Source organism: Parasteatoda tepidariorum, chromosome 9, assembly GCF_982258835.1.
Source record: "Parasteatoda tepidariorum strain Cologne lab strain chromosome 9, Ptep-v5.0, whole genome shotgun sequence".
Lineage (NCBI taxonomy): Eukaryota > Metazoa > Arthropoda > Arachnida > Araneae > Theridiidae > Parasteatoda > Parasteatoda tepidariorum.
In genome coordinates this window covers 17634710-17653057 of record NC_141763.1, presented here as the reverse complement: position 1 = coordinate 17653057, position 18348 = coordinate 17634710, and the positions used below count along the sequence as shown (strand labels likewise).

Sequence of the window (18348 nt, the reverse complement as noted above, 5' to 3'; positions counted from 1 at the left end):
AATATTATCTGTATATTTAATGCTATGCGAATATTTTGCAAGTAAAAGGAAAATTTACTAGTAAACATCCAGCAAACCTTCATATGGTCTGGAGTAATCAGGAGTAATATTTTGGGACAAATATTATCTGTATATTTAATGCTATGCGAATATTTTGCAAGTAAAAGGAAAATTTACTAGTAAACATCCAGCAAACCTTCATATGGTCTGGAGTAATCAGGAGTAATATTTTGGGACAAATATTATCTGTATATTTAATGCTATGCGAATATTTTGCAAGTAAAAGGAAAATTTACTAGTAAACATCCAGCAAACCTTCATATGGTCTGGAGTAATCAGGAGTAATATTTTGGGACAAATATTATCTGTATATTTAATGCTATTCGAATATTTTGCAAGTAAAAGGAAAATTTACTAGTAAACATCCAGCAAACCTTCATATGGTCTGGAGTAATCAGGAGTAATATTTTGGGACAAATATTATCTGTATATTTAATGCTATGCGAATATTTTGCAAGTAAAAGGAAAATTTACTAGTAAACATCCAGCAAACCTTCATATGGTCTGTAGTAATCAGGAGTAATATTTCGGGACAAATATTATCTGTATATTTAATGCTATGCGAATATTTTGCAAGTAAAAGGAAAATTTACTAGTAAACATCCAGCAAACCTTCATATGGTCTGGAGTAATCAGGAGTAATATTTTGGGACAAATATTATCTGTATATTTAATGCTATGCGAATATTTTGCAAGTAAAAGGAAAATTTACTAGTAAACATCCAGCAAACCTTCATATGGTCTGGAGTAATCAGGAGTAATATTTTGGGACAAATATTATCTGTATATTTAATGCTATGCGAATATTTTGCAAGTAAAAGGAAAATTTACTAGTAAACATCTAGCAAACCTTCATATGGTCTGGAGTAATCAGGAGTAATATTTTGGGACAAATATTATCTGTATATTTAATGCTATGCGAATATTTTGCAAGTAAAAGGAAAATTTACTAGTAAACATCCAGCAAACCTTCATATGGTCTGGAGTAATCAGGAGTAATATTTTGGGACAAATATTATCTGTATATTTAATGCTATGCGAATATTTTGCAAGTAAAAGGAAAATTTACTAGTAAACATCTAGCAAACCTTCATATGGTCTGGAGTAATCAGGAGTAATATTTTGGGACAAATATTATCTGTATATTTAATGCTATGCGAATATTTTGCAAGTAAAAGGAAAATTTACTAGTAAACATCCAGCAAACCTTCATATGGTCTGGAGTAATCAGGAGTAATATTTTGGGACAAATATTATCTGTATATTTAATGCTATGCGAATATTTTGCAAGTGAAAGGAAAATTTACTAGTAAACATCCAGCAAACCTTCATATGGTCTGGAGTAATCAGGAGTAATATTTTGGGACAAATATTATCTGTATATTTAATGCTATACGAATATTTTGCAAGTAAAAGGAAAATTTACTAGTAAACATCCAGCAAAGCTTCATATGGTCTGGAGTAATCAGGCGTAATATTTTGGGACAAATATTTGTATATTTAGTGCTGTACGAATATTTTGCAAGTAAAAGGAAAATTTACTAGTAAACATCCAGCAAACCTTCATATGGTCTGGAGTAATCAGGAGTAATATTTTGGGACAAATATTATCTGTATATTTAATGCTATACGAATATTTTGCAAGTAAAAGGAAAATTTGCTAGTAAACATCCAGCAAAGCTTCATATGGTCTGGAGTAATCAGGAGTAATATTTTGGGACAAATATTATCTGTATATTTAATGCTATGCGAATATTTTGCAAGTAAAAGGAAAATTTACTAGTAAACATCCAGCAAACCTTCATATGGTCTGGAGTAATCAGGAGTAATATTTTGGGACAAATATTATCTGTATATTTAATGCTATACGAATATTTTGCAAGTAAAAGGAAAATTTGCTAGTAAACATCCAGCAAAGCTTCATATGGTCTGGAGTAATCAGGAGTAATATTTTGGGACAAATATTATCTGTATATTTAATGCTATACGAATATTTTGCAAGTAAAAGGAAAATTTGCTAGTAAACATCCAGCAAAGCTTCATATGGTCTGGAGTAATCAGGAGTAATATTTTGGGACAAATATTATCTGTATATTTAATGCTATGCGAATATTTTGCAAGTAAAAGGAAAATTTACTAGTAAACATCCAGCAAACCTTCATATGGTCTGGAGTAATCAGGAGTAATATTTTGGGACAAATATTATCTGTATATTTAATGCTATACGAATATTTTGCAAGTAAAAGGAAAATTTGCTAGTAAACATCCAGCAAAGCTTCATATGGTCTGGAGTAATCAGGAGTAATATTTTGGGACAAATATTATCTGTATATTTAATGCTATACGAATATTTTGCAAGTAAAAGGAAAATTTGCTAGTAAACATCCAGCAAAGCTTCATATGGTCTGGAGTAATCAGGAGTAATATTTTGGGACAAATATTATCTGTATATTTAATGCTATGCGAATATTTTGCAAGTAAAAGGAAAATTTACTAGTAAACATCCAGCAAACCTTCATATGGTCTGGAGTAATCAGGAGTAATATTTTGGGACAAATATTATCTGTATATTTAATGCTATACGAATATTTTGCAAGTAAAAGGAAAATTTGCTAGTAAACATCCAGCAAAGCTTCATATGGTCCAGAATAATCAGGAGTCAGGAAAATCAAGCTTTTAAAAAAAAAAAAAATTCTAAAACCAAATCATTAAATTTATTTTACCGAAAATTTTGATGCATTCTTATATATATTGATTCATACAGAATATTGTTTCTCCTTCTTTTACGTTTGAAATAATGGTTAAAATGAGGTGTTTTTAGAACTAGTAATTCATATTTCCCGGAAATTGATAGATTTGAGGTAATTCATATACAGTATACTCTCGATGTCTCAAAATTGAAGTGACGCTAAAATAATTTCGACATAGCGAGTTTTCGAGATAACATGTTCAGAACTAAATATGTTCTGAAAAGTAGAAAAATATATTCTAAGATACTACTCTAAAAGGTAGAGTCGTGAATCATAAAAATAACTACTTATAAATATGTATGTAATGATGGTTATTTATAAGTCAAAATTCTTGATGGTCGTATCGAACATTTTTGATGGTATATGGTGGTTTCAGTGCAAACCCTGATGGTCCAACATCATTTTACGGTCAACATCCAACATTTTCCATTATTTGTTCATGGTTTCTGATATGTCAATAAACTTCCATCTTTCCATGATGGAAAATGCTACTTTAATACTATGATGGTTAACCATCAATAGAAGTTTGACTCTTATGGACAGCAATTCATGATGATCAGTGATGGTTTCAACTACACATTTCTATGATGGTTTAATTGGAAGTCTTGTTGGTTCTCAGGAATATACCATCAGAACAATTTATTTTAAATGTTGGACCATCATAAATCAGCCCAAATTCCTACATTGGGATGGTTGTTGTTCATGATAGTTCTATCATGTTATTTCTAAGATACTATGATGGAAATTTGTGATCGTTCTACATGAACAAACCATCAAAACAAGTTGCTAATGGACCATCGTAAATCAATCCGAATTCATACATTGAGGTGATGGTTACTTAGGTTGGTTACTATAAAAAATATAATGGTTCATGATGGAATTATTGATGGTTACCATCGCGATTATGTAGGGCCATGAATGGAAAAATATCAAATTGGGCAGTAATAATAATTTTATTTTTAAGTGTAAGTAAAAAATAATTATGCATTAAATAGAAAATAATATGCTTACTATAAACTTATATTGTGATTTTCTGAAAAAAAATTTCATTTTCTATTTCTTAAAATATTCGATATAACAAGGTTTTGAGAAGAAATTCTTCAATTCATGAATTCATAATAATATTAGGAGGATATGTAATGCCAAGATGAAAAATATTTGTTTGACATAAGGTTTTGAGAAGAAATTCTTTGACATATGAATTCATAATAATATTAGGAGGATATTTAATGCCAAGATGAAAAATATTTTTTTGACATAACAAGGTTTTGAGAAGAAATTCTTTGACACATGAATTCATAATAATATTGGAAGGATATGTAATGCCAAAATGAAAAATATTTTTTTGACATAACAAGGTTTCCGAGATATCAAGAGTATAATGCACTTCGAACAAAATACAGCATTCTCAAATGTAATTTTCCATAAAACCGGAACCGATAAAAGTTAGGTTACAAAGGCCGCGTGCGGAGAGGATCTTAAAATTGCCATCAATTAATTATCTCGCATAAATTTGGATGACGCGAAAGAAATCTTATTTAAGCATTTGATCTTTGAATAAACTTTAAACTTTAAAAATTTTCTACTCAGAACTCATTTTTCTCGCTGAGTCAAGGATGACAAATGAGCATCGCTCTCCAGGGATATTCAAACCCAACATATTTTGTGTGCTGTCGCCAAAAGGATGTTAATCGCTCTTACATTACGAACAGGAAACTTCTATGCGCGATGCAACGAGTTTGATGAAAACAACTTTTTAGTCGAGTGAGTTGATAAACTAAGCATAAATATTAGTGACTAACAAGGAAATCTCACTAGCTGGCCTTCAACAACAAATAATGATGATTTTTGATGTATCATAAATTTTTATGGAGCAAAATTTCTACAAAACATATTTTTCATGCTGTTTCTCATTATTCTGCATTAATTAAGGTCAAAGCAAATGAAAAATATTACATTTAGTACTTTAAACCATTTTAGGGTAAGCTTAGAAAAGTTAGAAAATATGGTGTTATTTTAATTGTATGCCTGCATTACATGCATTAAGACACAAAAAAATTTAATGCATGAAAATATATATAATTCTCTTACGTGGCTTCCAAATTTTGGCTGTATTTCTTTTCCACCGGTGGCAACGTTTGCTTTGTTTTGTTTACGTTACTATTTCTCTTACACGGCGAATTGACCAATGATTGCCGCTAAAAATGTCACATGCCAAATCTACTGAAGTGGCCCAACACAAAGCGCTTTTAAAAACGGAAACTGAAATAACCAGAGAGCATCAGCAATCTCATACTATTAAGCTAGGCAGAAGTGTGTAGTCTTTGTCGATACGGCCAAGTCCTGGGCTATATGGTTAAGGGTTTTCATAACCTAGGTACATGCTCAGGGCTTGGAGGAAAAAAAAGTCTTTGTCGATAGATGTCTATTTTAGTATTTTGTCGAAAACGCTTTTTTTCACGAATTTATATATTACGAATTTATTTGACGATTTTTGATTTATATTACGAATTATACTATAGCACATTTCCAATAGGTTTAACGAGTTATATGTCATTTATTTGAATTCAAATATATTTTAATGACTTTGTATTAACTAAAAATATGTAATTTTTAAAAAAAAAAATTTATATGAATTTGAATGATTGTTTTGAATTCTTAGAATTTTGTACATTTGCAATGTACCTAAGTTAGCAGGGAGCGAAGCAAACCATATAAGATTGCGTAGCTATTTTCGGGGGTTGGCGAGCGTTAGCGAGCAGGGGGCACAGCCCACTAGTTTTATTTAAGAAAGGATACGTAGAGGTACCATTCACTAAATCAATGAACAAAACATTTAGATGAACGCTTGTTTTTTTATGAAATTTGTTTTATTTTTTTACTTTCTTGTTTACTGACTTGCAACTTTAATACATCATAAAAAATACGATAAATCTCAAAAGGAATATTTATACATTTTCAAAAAATTTCATTTCCCAATAACCGTTTTAAATTAGTAAGCTAGAACAGTTTAAAAATTTCTCAACAGAAAGTGTTTACTTTAATTGAATTACTAATATTTTATAGATGTCTTCAGATCCCTTGGCAATAGCAGAAAAATAAAATTAGTAAAAAATATTCGTAATAGTGTTAATAAAAAATATTTATTGAAATGTTTGCGTACCCGAAAATGGGTTTATAATTTATGATTATGATATACCGCGTGAAACACCGGGGTCTTTTTTTCTAAGGTGAAATTTTCTGAACGCGGCTCATTTCTAAACAATATTTTTTCAAATATGCACTTATTTGCAGTTACCTAAGAGATCTGAGAAAAGCAGTTATTCATCATTGAAACCTCCATTATTTACAAAATCAATTATTGATAAATGATTATTGATTGATTTTTAACTATGAATAAGAAGAAAAAAAATTTCAAACTTTTTTTGGATTTTATATTTTAGTACAAATATAGTTCCGATAATCGAACAGTTTCTTCAGTAACTTTTAGACTGTTTTAAAAATCCCCAAAATATATATATTTTGCTAGTAATAAGAGCACCAAAAAAATATAAGATGGACACTGGTCTCTTTTGTGGGTCAAAGGGTATATCCAATTTACAATAATTCTTTTTTTTCTTTCTTATTTTTCTACTGGTTGTAAAATTTAAAACTGATCAAACACGAACTCAAATAGATTTTGAAACGAGAAAGCATATCGTATCATGATATTAACTAGGCTTGAAAGATTTAAAAAACAACTTTATTGAAAATAATTCCGAAATTACAAAAAAAAAAGAAAGAAAAAATTGCTCTATTTGTTTTATAAGTGAAATATGGAGGGAAATATGGTGACAGAGTAATTCGATGTTTAAAGTGATACTTTGTAACTGAGTAAGGTAATTAAAGTCTGATTTTTCATGCTTATCAGCAATCAAGAGTTTGTTAACAATGTTTTTCGAAGCTCTTTCGCCAAGAAAAATAAATAAATAAAACCGCAAATTAAGTGCCTTACACTTGAAGCTGAGCTATAATTTTTAACTTTATATACTATTTTGCCTTTAAAAATTTACCTGACTTTAGAACAAACTAATAAATCTAAAATATTTAAAAGACAATAAATTCTTTTAAAAGTCGCCAATTTGGCGACAGTTTCTTCTCTAGATAAAAATGATAAAATTCAATGCCTAATTTCTTTTTTTGCACATTTTTATGAGCTTAGATAATGCAGTATTTTGCCGTGTAATAGTAAAATTCAAAATTGAGATTTTTATATATTTGTCATCTGTGTATCATAAGCTACACACTGCGAAATGTTTTTTTCAAAAATGAACTTTCTTATATCAGTTTTCTGAAACGCAATTTTAGCTGTCATAGCATTCGAAATAGAAAGAAAATAGTTGCCAAGTCACTTTTCTCGAGATCTATCATAAAATACTTACGTTGTTTTTTCAATGTCACGACAGTATTGGAGTAAGTTTTCAAATATTACCCACATATGTTTTATTTTGTCCATTTTCAGTACTTGGTACTTTTATTTACGTCGCACTTGAGCTGCACAATGGACTATTAGTGACAGTCTGGGAAACATCCCTTAGGGGACAGCATACATACGTCAAACCCCGGTTTACAGAGAGGATATATTCACACACCATCCCTCCATCCGCAGATAGAAATTTTGATCTGGACCAGAACGTGACCAATCTCCGATCCAATACCCCCAGAAGTTTGATTTTGTTATGAGAGCTTGGACACATTGCGTCTGTGACAAATTCAGCGTTTATCAGTCACCATTTTGTACATGAGGATAGTCTTCGTCCGGCGGGTATCGAACTGGCGACCTCTCGGACATGCTCCCAACCAGCCAGGCTATGCTGGCGCCGAATATCTTCGGAATAAACATAGACGATGGTGGCACCCAAAGAAGTTTCTATATTACTGGTACACAAATTACCTCGTCCTATTCACAGATATCATCAGAAAAATTACCAGTTTGCCAGCCGTGGCCGGAATGCCACTGCAATTTTAAGCCTATCAGATAAGCTGGGCGCCTGAACTGGTATCCCCCTCTCCAACCTTCACAAACTTTAACGTGAATCTTGCTGAGTATACACGTCGTTTGCTTAATCGGCTGCCATTATCGAACTCACAATCCATGGATCTGCACTAACGGAGAGTCTGACGTCTTTACCGACAACGTTACCAGATTACATCTCCCAGAAAAAAGGCTTAGAACGGATCAATTTAATAGTCCGACGTAACAAACATAAACTGCAGAGTGGGCGAAAAATAAGAAAGACGTCACTGCGTTTGGACTACTAAAGGATCCAATTTCTTGTTTTTGGTAACCCGTGAGGAGGCCTTCTCATTTCTAAGAGATATTGTACCGGAGTAATGGCAAAAGTTATAGATGATTTTGTAAAAGATCTTGAATAGAAGATCTAGGAAGAGCTTTTTTTGATACAGTAAATGTTGCATTAGTTTTGATAAAAAAAATCTCATTATAAAAATTTGATTGGTTAACACTAAGTTAACTTGTTTGTTTACCACCAGCCTCGACTTGTAAAAAAAAGGCTCTGCCTCCACTTGTAAAAAAAAAAGGTTTGATGAAAACCTCGATCTTATGCACAAATAAATAAGTTTGTTTATTTCATGAAACAGAACTTGACAAATGAAAATTCGATAAACACAACTTCCCTATCACCTCAATATGGATAGTAGTGAAGTGCTACTTTATGTTTATCCTGATAAGGTAATAGGAGGAAAAAAGTCTACTTATATCTAAGTAGCAGGATGATAGAGTGTGCAAACTCTGCAATGCAAGAATCACGTACAGAGGTTACATAAGTATTTTACTTGTGATTTACGTGAGCAGTTATGAGGTTGCCCATCTTCATCACACACTACGCTAATATCTTCCCCTCAGTATGAGTAAGACACGTACATTAAAATACTTTTATATCCATTTTTTATTTGGTAAACAAGATACATTTCTTTGTAAACCATTAGAAATAACTATCTGCTTTAATTACTATTTTACTATACAAAAACAGATGTAAGATATATTTATATATCGATTTTTGTTTATCGCTTGGGTTTAATTTCTTTGTATACTATTTTAATAAATGCAAATTCAGTTGTTTAGTGAGGTTATGCAATAATAAATTACCTTTTTTTAATTTATTTTTGTCTGCAACATATATAAAATTCTTTGCATACCATTCAAAATGAATATATCTTCTGTAATATAGCGGGTTTTCTGACAGTTTTAATTACTATTTTACTATGCAAATTTGAATAAAGTACCCGTTATATTGATTTTTTATTGGTACACAAGATAAATTTCTTTTTAAACCATTCGAAATAAAGGAAGATTTTAGCATTTAGTCAGATTTTTTGAACGTTTTTCATATTTATTTTATCACAAATTATTACAATGTTTAACTATGCTTATCTTTTCCCCAACAATTCTCTTTAATGTTACCAGAGATGTTTGCATGCCGGAAAAGCTAAGAAACTGCAAAATGATTTTGTTTTAAGCTTGTTTTTGCAAAGAACAAATGTCCCTAACTACCAAGAAATACTGACAGTTATTTTATAACTTAGCAGTTTTGTATATTCATTGTGATTTTTAATACTTTGGGTGACCAAGATTTTTCTTTTCTCTAGAAAACAAGCTAGATATGAGGCGGTTTTACTACCAGTTTCATATCTTTTCCGGTATGCAAACAAACTTTTACTTCAATATTTCTAATTTGTAAACTTATTACTAAGCATTACTTGAGCATAATGAAAACTCTTGTTTGATAATGTAATTTTCATTAGGAAAAAGTATTTTTTTCTTCCGATAAGCATAAGAGCACTTATAAATAAATTATTTAGGAGTGAATACCACGTAGTTTATAAATTATATGCTAATGCGATTTGGATCGTAGTTCATTGAGGAACATGAAACGTGATTTTTTGCCCTATTTATTTCAACCTATTTATTCGGAGAAGTCTGTTTTTATATGATTGAGAGTAACACCGAGATGTACATGACATTTAGTTAAATTGATGTTTTTTGAAGTCAAAAGGATTGGTATCGTCTTTAATTATTAAGGACCAATACTTGTGGTTTTTAGGGTGCTCTGATATCAATCAGTTAAATTGATGTTTTTTGAAGTTAAAAGGATTGGGATCGTCTTTAATTATTAAAGACCAATACTTGTGATTTTTTGGGTGCTCTGATATCAATCAGTTAAGAGAACACCATACCATGAAAGAAACTTTTCCTCGCAAATTCTATAACTTCCAGAACTAATTTAAAATATAGAGAAAATAAGTTCAAGAAGACCTAGATTAAACCCTTAAATTTAAATTGCTGAAAAAGTTAAAAAATGCAAATCAAATCGTTTGAAGAGAACTTCTCCATTGTGTAATCCTTAACTACCTTCTCATAATTTATTTTTATTTTGATATTATTAACATTTCTCTTCAGTATTTTAAACTTTATGGCTTACTCCAGATTTGCATGAACTCTTTTTTTCCCTATATACTTAAAATTTTTTAATCAGTTATGGAGGTGAATGAGAATTAGTGACGTAAAGTTTCTCCCGTACTATGGTGTCCTATTAAAGCTGGACAAAACAATCTGTTTTTTATTATGGAGAGAAATACCGTGTAAGATTTTACTGTTGGTGGAAACTGAAGATATTTGTATCGTCTAAAGTTTGATTTTTGTGCAGTAGGAATGTTCCGTCAACAACAGGAAAGCTGGTCGTCAAGTCTGTTATTATAAAGAGAAAAATTATGCTTTGACTAGTAAATAGATAAAAGGTGTACTTACATTTTGCAACCTTAAAAAGTGGTCGACATCTACCCTCGCCACAAAACATTTTAGGATTTCCGTTACAGAAACAGTCAACATCTGTTTTACATGTCCTGTTCTGAAGGCGGAGGCACGAATTCTGTTGGATAAGCAAAATCATTTGTTAATAAACTAATAATTATAACTAAAGATTTTAATATTATTTTAGTAACATTAATATTTCGGAGAAATTTGTGTTAATTTGTATGAATAATTATAAACGAATAATTATAACTACAGATTTTAATATTATTTTAGAAACATTAGTATTATTTTGGAGAAATTTGTGTTAATTTGTACGAATAATTATGAACGAATAATTATAACTACAGATTTTAATATTATTTTAGAAACATTAGTATTATTTTGGAGAAATTTGTGTTAATTTGTACGAATAATTATGAACGAATAATTATAACTACAGATTTTAATATTATTTTAGAAACATTAGTATTATTTTGGAGAAATTTTTGTTAATTTGTACAAATAATTATAACTACAGATTTTAATATTATTTTAGAAACATTAATATTATTTTGGAGAAATTTGTGTTAAGTTGTACGAATAATTATAAACGAATAATTATATCTACAGATTTTAATATTATTTTAGAAGCATTAATATTATTTTGGAGAAATTTGTGTTGATTTGTACGAATAATTATAAACGAATAATTATAACTGCAGATTTTAATATTATTTTAGAAACATTAATATTATTTTGGAGAAATTTGTGTTAATTTGTACAAATAATTATAACTACAGATTTTAATATTATTTTAGAAACATTAATATTATTTTGGAGAAATTTGTGTTAAGTTGTACGAATAATTATAAACGAATAATTATATCTACAGATTTTAATATTATTTTAGAAGCATTAATATTATTTTGGAGAAATTTGTGTTGATTTGTACGAATAATTATAAACGAATAATTATAACTGCAGATTTTAATATTATTTTAGAAACATTAATATTATTTTGGAGAAATTTGTGTTAATTTGTAAGAATAATTATAACTACAGATTTTAATATTATTTTAGAAACATTAATATTATTTTGGAGAATTTTGTGTTAATTTGTACTGTCGCTGAAAAAACTTTCTTACTTGTAAACGCATTCATGTAAAAATCTGTAAGAATGTATGAGGGTTGCCAAATTTTCCTCTTTCAGCAAAAGACTGTATATGGCGGTGAAGAAATCAGGTCTAAAACTTTCTGAAATTTTGTTTATTTTACTTCTACTATAGAATGCTCACCACGAGATATTATTCAAGCAGGAAAAGAAAGCATGGTAGCAGTACAAAGGATTTCACTTATTACTTATAAAGGATTTAAACTGAGTCCAGGAGGTCCTCAGTTTAAAGGATTTAAACTGAGTCCACTATTACCCAATTTAAAAAATAGAGGTGTTCTTAAAAGTTGATAATAATAGGCGAATCTGACTAATAAATACTTAAGTCAGAGAGATGACTTGAGAAAAAAAATAATACCAAAGATAAGTTCCTAAATTTTTAAAATAAAAACTTATGACAACGTGAAATAACTTTTTTTTAAACTAGAATATTCTAATTTGGCAAAGTATAGTTTTCATACAATAATTTTATGTCAGTATTAAAATATTTCGTCTTCAATTCCTTCTTTATGTCTTAAAATCTATTCTACTTCTTTTCTTTAAATTATTGGATGTTTTTATTTTTTATTATAACATGAGATTATTTTTTAAACCAAACGGTGCAAATCGAACGTTTTAATAGGAATCGCCTTCCTGGAGCTCTTTAAATCTTCATTTCTTCCGCGTTGTTCTTAAATCTTCTATTTTTTGGCGTGGGTAGAAAATCAGAAACAATAACATAAAAATCACGGTGTTCGGAAATACGTTTTTTTAAAACTGATTCCTAATCTTCTGTTCGTATTCTTTATCGTAAATAGAAATTACGCCAGAAAAGAATTATATCATTTTTTCAAAGTAAGAAAAAAAAGATCTGAGGAAGAGAAAAGGAGAAATACTAATTTGTACAGAAAGAAAAACAAGCATATCAGGAGGGAAAAAAGAAAAATATTCTTTTGGATTTTTTTTTTTTTTTTTTTTTGCACCGTCTATTTAACAGAAATCGATAAACATTAAAAGTCGTTCGGCCTAGCGAAAAGTCTAAATTATTTCTTAAAATAAATTGAAGAAGTTTTAGAATAAAAGGGGAAATGGAAAATATATTGCATTTGTTTGTTTTAAAATAGCGGAACAGAAAACTAAGGTATAATATATATATATATATATATATATATATATATATATATATATATATATATATATATATATATATATATATATATATATATATATATATATATATATATCAGAATCAATTAAAAGTTAACATAATAAAATTTGAAAGAAGTATGCAGAGTTAGATTAACTTTGTTTAAATTATATGCTGTTTTCATATTAGGAAACAATCAAATATGTGAACAGTAAAAAAATCAATAAGTATATATATTTATAATTTTTTTTGTTAACAGAAAATACGGAAAAAAAAGAACTGAAAATAAACAGAAAATATGGTTATATAGTAACAGAATATACGTAATAGTAAACAAAATACATATAATAGTAACAGATAATATGTAAAAAGAGTTAGACTTAGTTCCAAAACATAATTCGATTGTTTTTATTTATATATTCTGTCAGTTTTTTAATGAAAAAATAAATTTAAATTGAATGATGTTTTGATTTACTTTTTTAGTTCAAAAATAAGACGAATAAAAAGATTGAGGAAAAAAACGAATAAGAAGAATTTAAAAAGAAAAAAACGATGATTAAAATTAATTGGATTGTACTTTGAAACACTGCTAATTCTTCTTATTCATATTTTATGTTATACTTAGATTTTAAAATGATAAAAAATAAGAAAAAAGTAGTAGAAGAATTAGAAAAAAAGAAACTATGAATAAAATGGATTAGATTGTATTTTAAACCATTATCTAATTCTTCTTGTTGTATTTTTTGCTATTTTTTATCATTTTAGAAGTCTAAGCCTAAGAAGAAAGTATAATGAGAATTTGAAATAAAATGAATTAGATAGTGTTTTGAAACACTAATTCTTTTTATTCATATTTTATAGCATCTTTTAACTCAAGAAATAAATTAAATTTGATGTATGCATCTAGATTTATTTTTTAGTTAAAAAAATAACATGAATAAGAAATATTAGAAAGAAAAAAAAACGAATAAAAAGAATTAGATTGAGTTCCAAAACAATCATCAAAAACAATGGTTTCAAGTGTTGCCAGTCGCAGGAAGCGCAATAAATTGGATAAAGCTACGCTCCAGACTCGCAATTAGGATCTAGATCCAATTGACACCACGCCTCAAATAATTACAGGCTTCGCCTAGAATAAAATTGGAAAAAGACGTTCTTTGTGTCCTGTCTCAAAGGAGAAATAAATGTTCTTTTGTTGAAATAATGTTTTAGGTACAAAAAAAAGTTGCATCACTGTTTATATCGTTACTCGAATAGATTGCTACGTTTGAGTTAATAAATAACTTAATAGTTAACTCTATAGAAAAACTGCGAAAACTTAATGTATAACTTTACATAATATGTTAAGGCTATTAACCTAGTACTTATGTGGTTAAATTATATTTAACCTTAATGTTAACTCATAAAAATATCTCAGTTTATTGGTTCATCGGCATTGTCACTTTTATCTCGGTGTTTTTCATGTCCAGCTCACTTTTTTTTCTGTATATGAGTAAAGAGCCTCGATGGTTCAGGGGATAGCGCGTTCTCCTTCCAATGAGGTGAACCGGGTTCGAATCCCAGCGATGGCTGATCGATACGAATTCCGCATAGCACCGACCACAGTGATGACCTGAAATATCCTCAGTGGTAAACGGATCATGGGTTAGAGTCTCCTTGCCAACAGGCTAACCGTTGGCGGTTCTCGTGGTCTTCCTCTCCAAGTAACGCAAATGCGGGTTGCTTTCATCACAAAGTTCCCCGCGAAGGCAAATTTCTTCCAATACTTGATCCAGGAGTTCCCTTGTTTTCTGGATTGAGTTAAAAAATACAAACACTCTAACTCCTAAATTCTATTTTCTGAATAACTACTGTAGTTAATTCTAAGATTTCACTAAATTCTTTGAGGCCTTCTGGTGTTGTCATGCATTGCCACCAAGCCTACGTTTTTGAATCCTCTTTTTCTTTTGCTGAGAGGTCACGAACGCGAAGTTAACCCAAAGTATAAAACGCAGTACTACAGTAATTTTCAACTATATTTAAACGGATTGCAAATTTCCATTCGTTTGATCCTATCTCGGTCTTATTTTCAACGCATAGCTCACTTGGAAACACCATGTCATTCACATTCTTAGTAAATATGCCGGTGCATACAACAGTATGAATGCTTTTCCTTTATCTAAACTTCACATTTTCCAAAAATCGCTTATATTACATTTCCATGATTTGACCAGTTCTTTCGTATGCATGCTCTGCATGGTGTACCAAGATTCCAACAGTTCAAAAAATAACAGTAAGATTATCCAGTTAATTTGGAAACATAATGATTGATATAAACCTAAAAATTTATTTATCCCATAAGTATTTGGTTAAACACTTCATCGACAAAGCAATAAAGTGTAACGTAGCTAATTTCAATAAATTTTTTGAGTATGAAAATTTTCAGGAAAAGATAATATTCGGAGCATGATACTTTTGCAGTGACACCATTCCTTCAACTTCATACTACTTTTCATTGTTTCATCCAATAATGCAGAAATTCAAGATGGATATAATATTTTCTACCATATAATTTTTTTTATTAGAATTAATCTAAATTAGACTTTTTTAATAAAACCTCACTAAATACCTTATGCATTCTACAACTAACAAAATTTGGAAACCGTTTCCGCAGACAATAGACAAGACTCAATTGTCTCTTACTACTCAGAAAGAAAAAAAACAAGCTTTTCGGATTTGAGGGATTTACGTTTTGCTTTTTAGATTGCACCATATTTTAAGGAATTCTTCCTTATGTAACCATGACGATGTTCCCAAAAATAGGAACGGCAAATCCAATTAAGAGTGGACTTGAAGCCCCCAATTTTTCTTGGAACGTTTTTGTTTTGTTTTTATCATACGATATCTGCACCGTTGCTTCGAAAGAAAAAACATTTTCAGAATATTTCCCTGTCTTCCATAATCCGTTGAAAATATATTTGTGTTAAGAAAAAGATAAAAGTTCTTTTAATAAGTAAATCTGAGCAAAGTATAAATAACACAGGCGGAGAAGCTTTTTTTTTGTTGCATAAAAGGATCTTAAATATTATCACGCTGCTGATTTCAAATCTGCAATCAGTTTCTTTCTACAAACTACAGATTTTATGCATTTTTACAATACATTCCTAGCCAGGACTAAGTTCACTCAAGTGAATACTAAGTGTCCTCACTTCTCTACTACGTAGGAAGTGGTAGAATGAAGGTGATAATACATTTCAGTTCGTGATGCGATACGTTAAGGTCATATGTTTTTTTTCTGTCAAAGCAGACAAGTTTGTATAACAGTAATGACAGTGTATTTTGTAAGGCTGTATACATGTATATATATCTATATATAACAATAATATAACAGTTATAACATAAGAAAGACAAAAAATGAAAAATAAAAAAGGAGATTAATGAAAAAAATTACAAAAATATTAATAATAAATTTTATTTTTTTTAAAATCGTGAATATTTTTTATATTTTTTTTCTTTTTTAAAATATCTTACATCTTTTTCTATGTTTTATATATATATATATATATATATATATATATATATATATATATATATATATATATATATATATATATATATATATATATATATATATATATATATATATATATATATATATATATATATATATATATATATATATATATATATATATATATATATATATATATATATATATATATATATATATATATATATATATATATATATATATATATATATATATATATATATATATATATATATATGGGTCATTCTCACAAAAACAGTCATTTTCATGTCCCCAGTATATTTTATGTCTGTTTTACAGCTTACGAAAAAAAAATCTCAGGGAAAGTGTCCTTCAGAATGCAAGCTAACAAAAGAATGAAAATAAAATTATCAATTTTTATTTTTTATTTATTTTAGGTAATTAAAATATGCCAATATGTCATTCCCTCACTTGTCCCCACTGCTGATTTAAAAAAAGAAAAAAATTGTTTCTGAAATAAAAATTTTTTTTTTACAAATTCGTGTTTTTTATTTCAGAATACTGAAATATAGAATTCAGAAAATCAATTTTAAATTTAATTTCTGATAAAAATATTAACACAGCACTACTTTAAACTTTGTCCCCAGTGTTTCGCGTCATTCCCTCACAACAATGCTCTTATCACCTGCAATCTTCTTAGAATAAAAATATTTTAATAAAAACTTCAGAAATTAACAACTGGCATCATAGAACAAAATTGCAGTATGTTTCCATCTTCAACTTAAAGAAGCTTTGCTGTGGAACAAATTTGAATGAATCAAACCAGGTAAAATTTTTTACATTTGTCATTCCCTCATGTCATTTTTAAGAGTAAAATAAAATACAACTTCATCGAGAAAGTGGTAAATTATATGTTGCTTTCTTGTATGAATATAATTGTATGCGATGGACTTCAGAAATTAATTAGGCCTAACTGTTATTTTTAAATTTTATTGAATTCGTCATTCCCTCACTAGTGTATAAAGTGAGGGAATGACGCTGAAGTGAGGGAATGATTCAAGATGAGTATATTATCAAATTTTCTTTTGTTCAATCGTGCCATCCAATTTTATTTCCCAAACCTGTAAAAACTATTAAATATATAAGACTAAATTATAATAAATATTAGACATACTTAGTATGTTATCATTTTCAAACTTTAGGTAGATGTAACTTAGATAAAAATATGTATTAAAATAAAATATCATTCCCTCACTATTAGTGTCATTCCCTCACTTTTTAAATAGTGAAAATAATTAATTTACTTATTAATTAATTTGAAAAATAAATTAAAAAATTAATAAATTAATTTATTAAATTAATTAATTAATTTATTAAATTAATTAATTAATTATTAATTATTATAAATTAATTATTTAAAAACTTAATTAATTTAAATATTAAGTATAATTTATAGGATATATACTTTCTTTATAATGCCATTACATATTTCTATTAATATAAAAAGTTTCAGAGCTTTTTATTTACTTTACTTTTTTGGGATTTTATGAACTGAAAAATGACAGTTTTCGTGAGAATGACCCATATATATATATATATATATATATATATATATATATATATATATTACACGCAAGTTCTTTATGAACATATATCCATTCACACAAAAAATTTGTTCCCTGTGTGCTTCGTACTTTCTTGAAGTACATTAAAAATTAAAGCAGCACGTTTCTCATCATTGGTAAAATTAAATTAATTTTTATTACTTTGAATAAGTTTAATTGTTATTCCATTTCAACAGTTAAAAGTCCTCCCTGCACAATTGACAGCTATGAAACACTAGTTTCGATTACATGGGAGTTTTCCAAAATATTTCAGTCCATATCTCAATGTTGGCTGCCCTTAAGTATTGAAACTGTCAACTCTTGTTGACTTTTCCACCCACAGAGACAACCAGAA

General features: G+C 28.6%; 1 protein-coding gene across 1 annotated transcript in view; it reads right to left on the bottom strand.

The window, feature by feature from the left end:
• LOC107454708 (uncharacterized) overlaps window positions 1–18348 on the bottom strand; it is a 265786-nt gene that overhangs the window by 92929 nt on the left and 154509 nt on the right. Inside the window, exon 4 of the mRNA XM_043050141.3 lies at window positions 10618–10738. Coding sequence (XP_042906075.1) covers window positions 10618–10738 — 121 coding nt within the window. The remainder of the gene's footprint in view (window positions 1–10617; window positions 10739–18348) is intronic.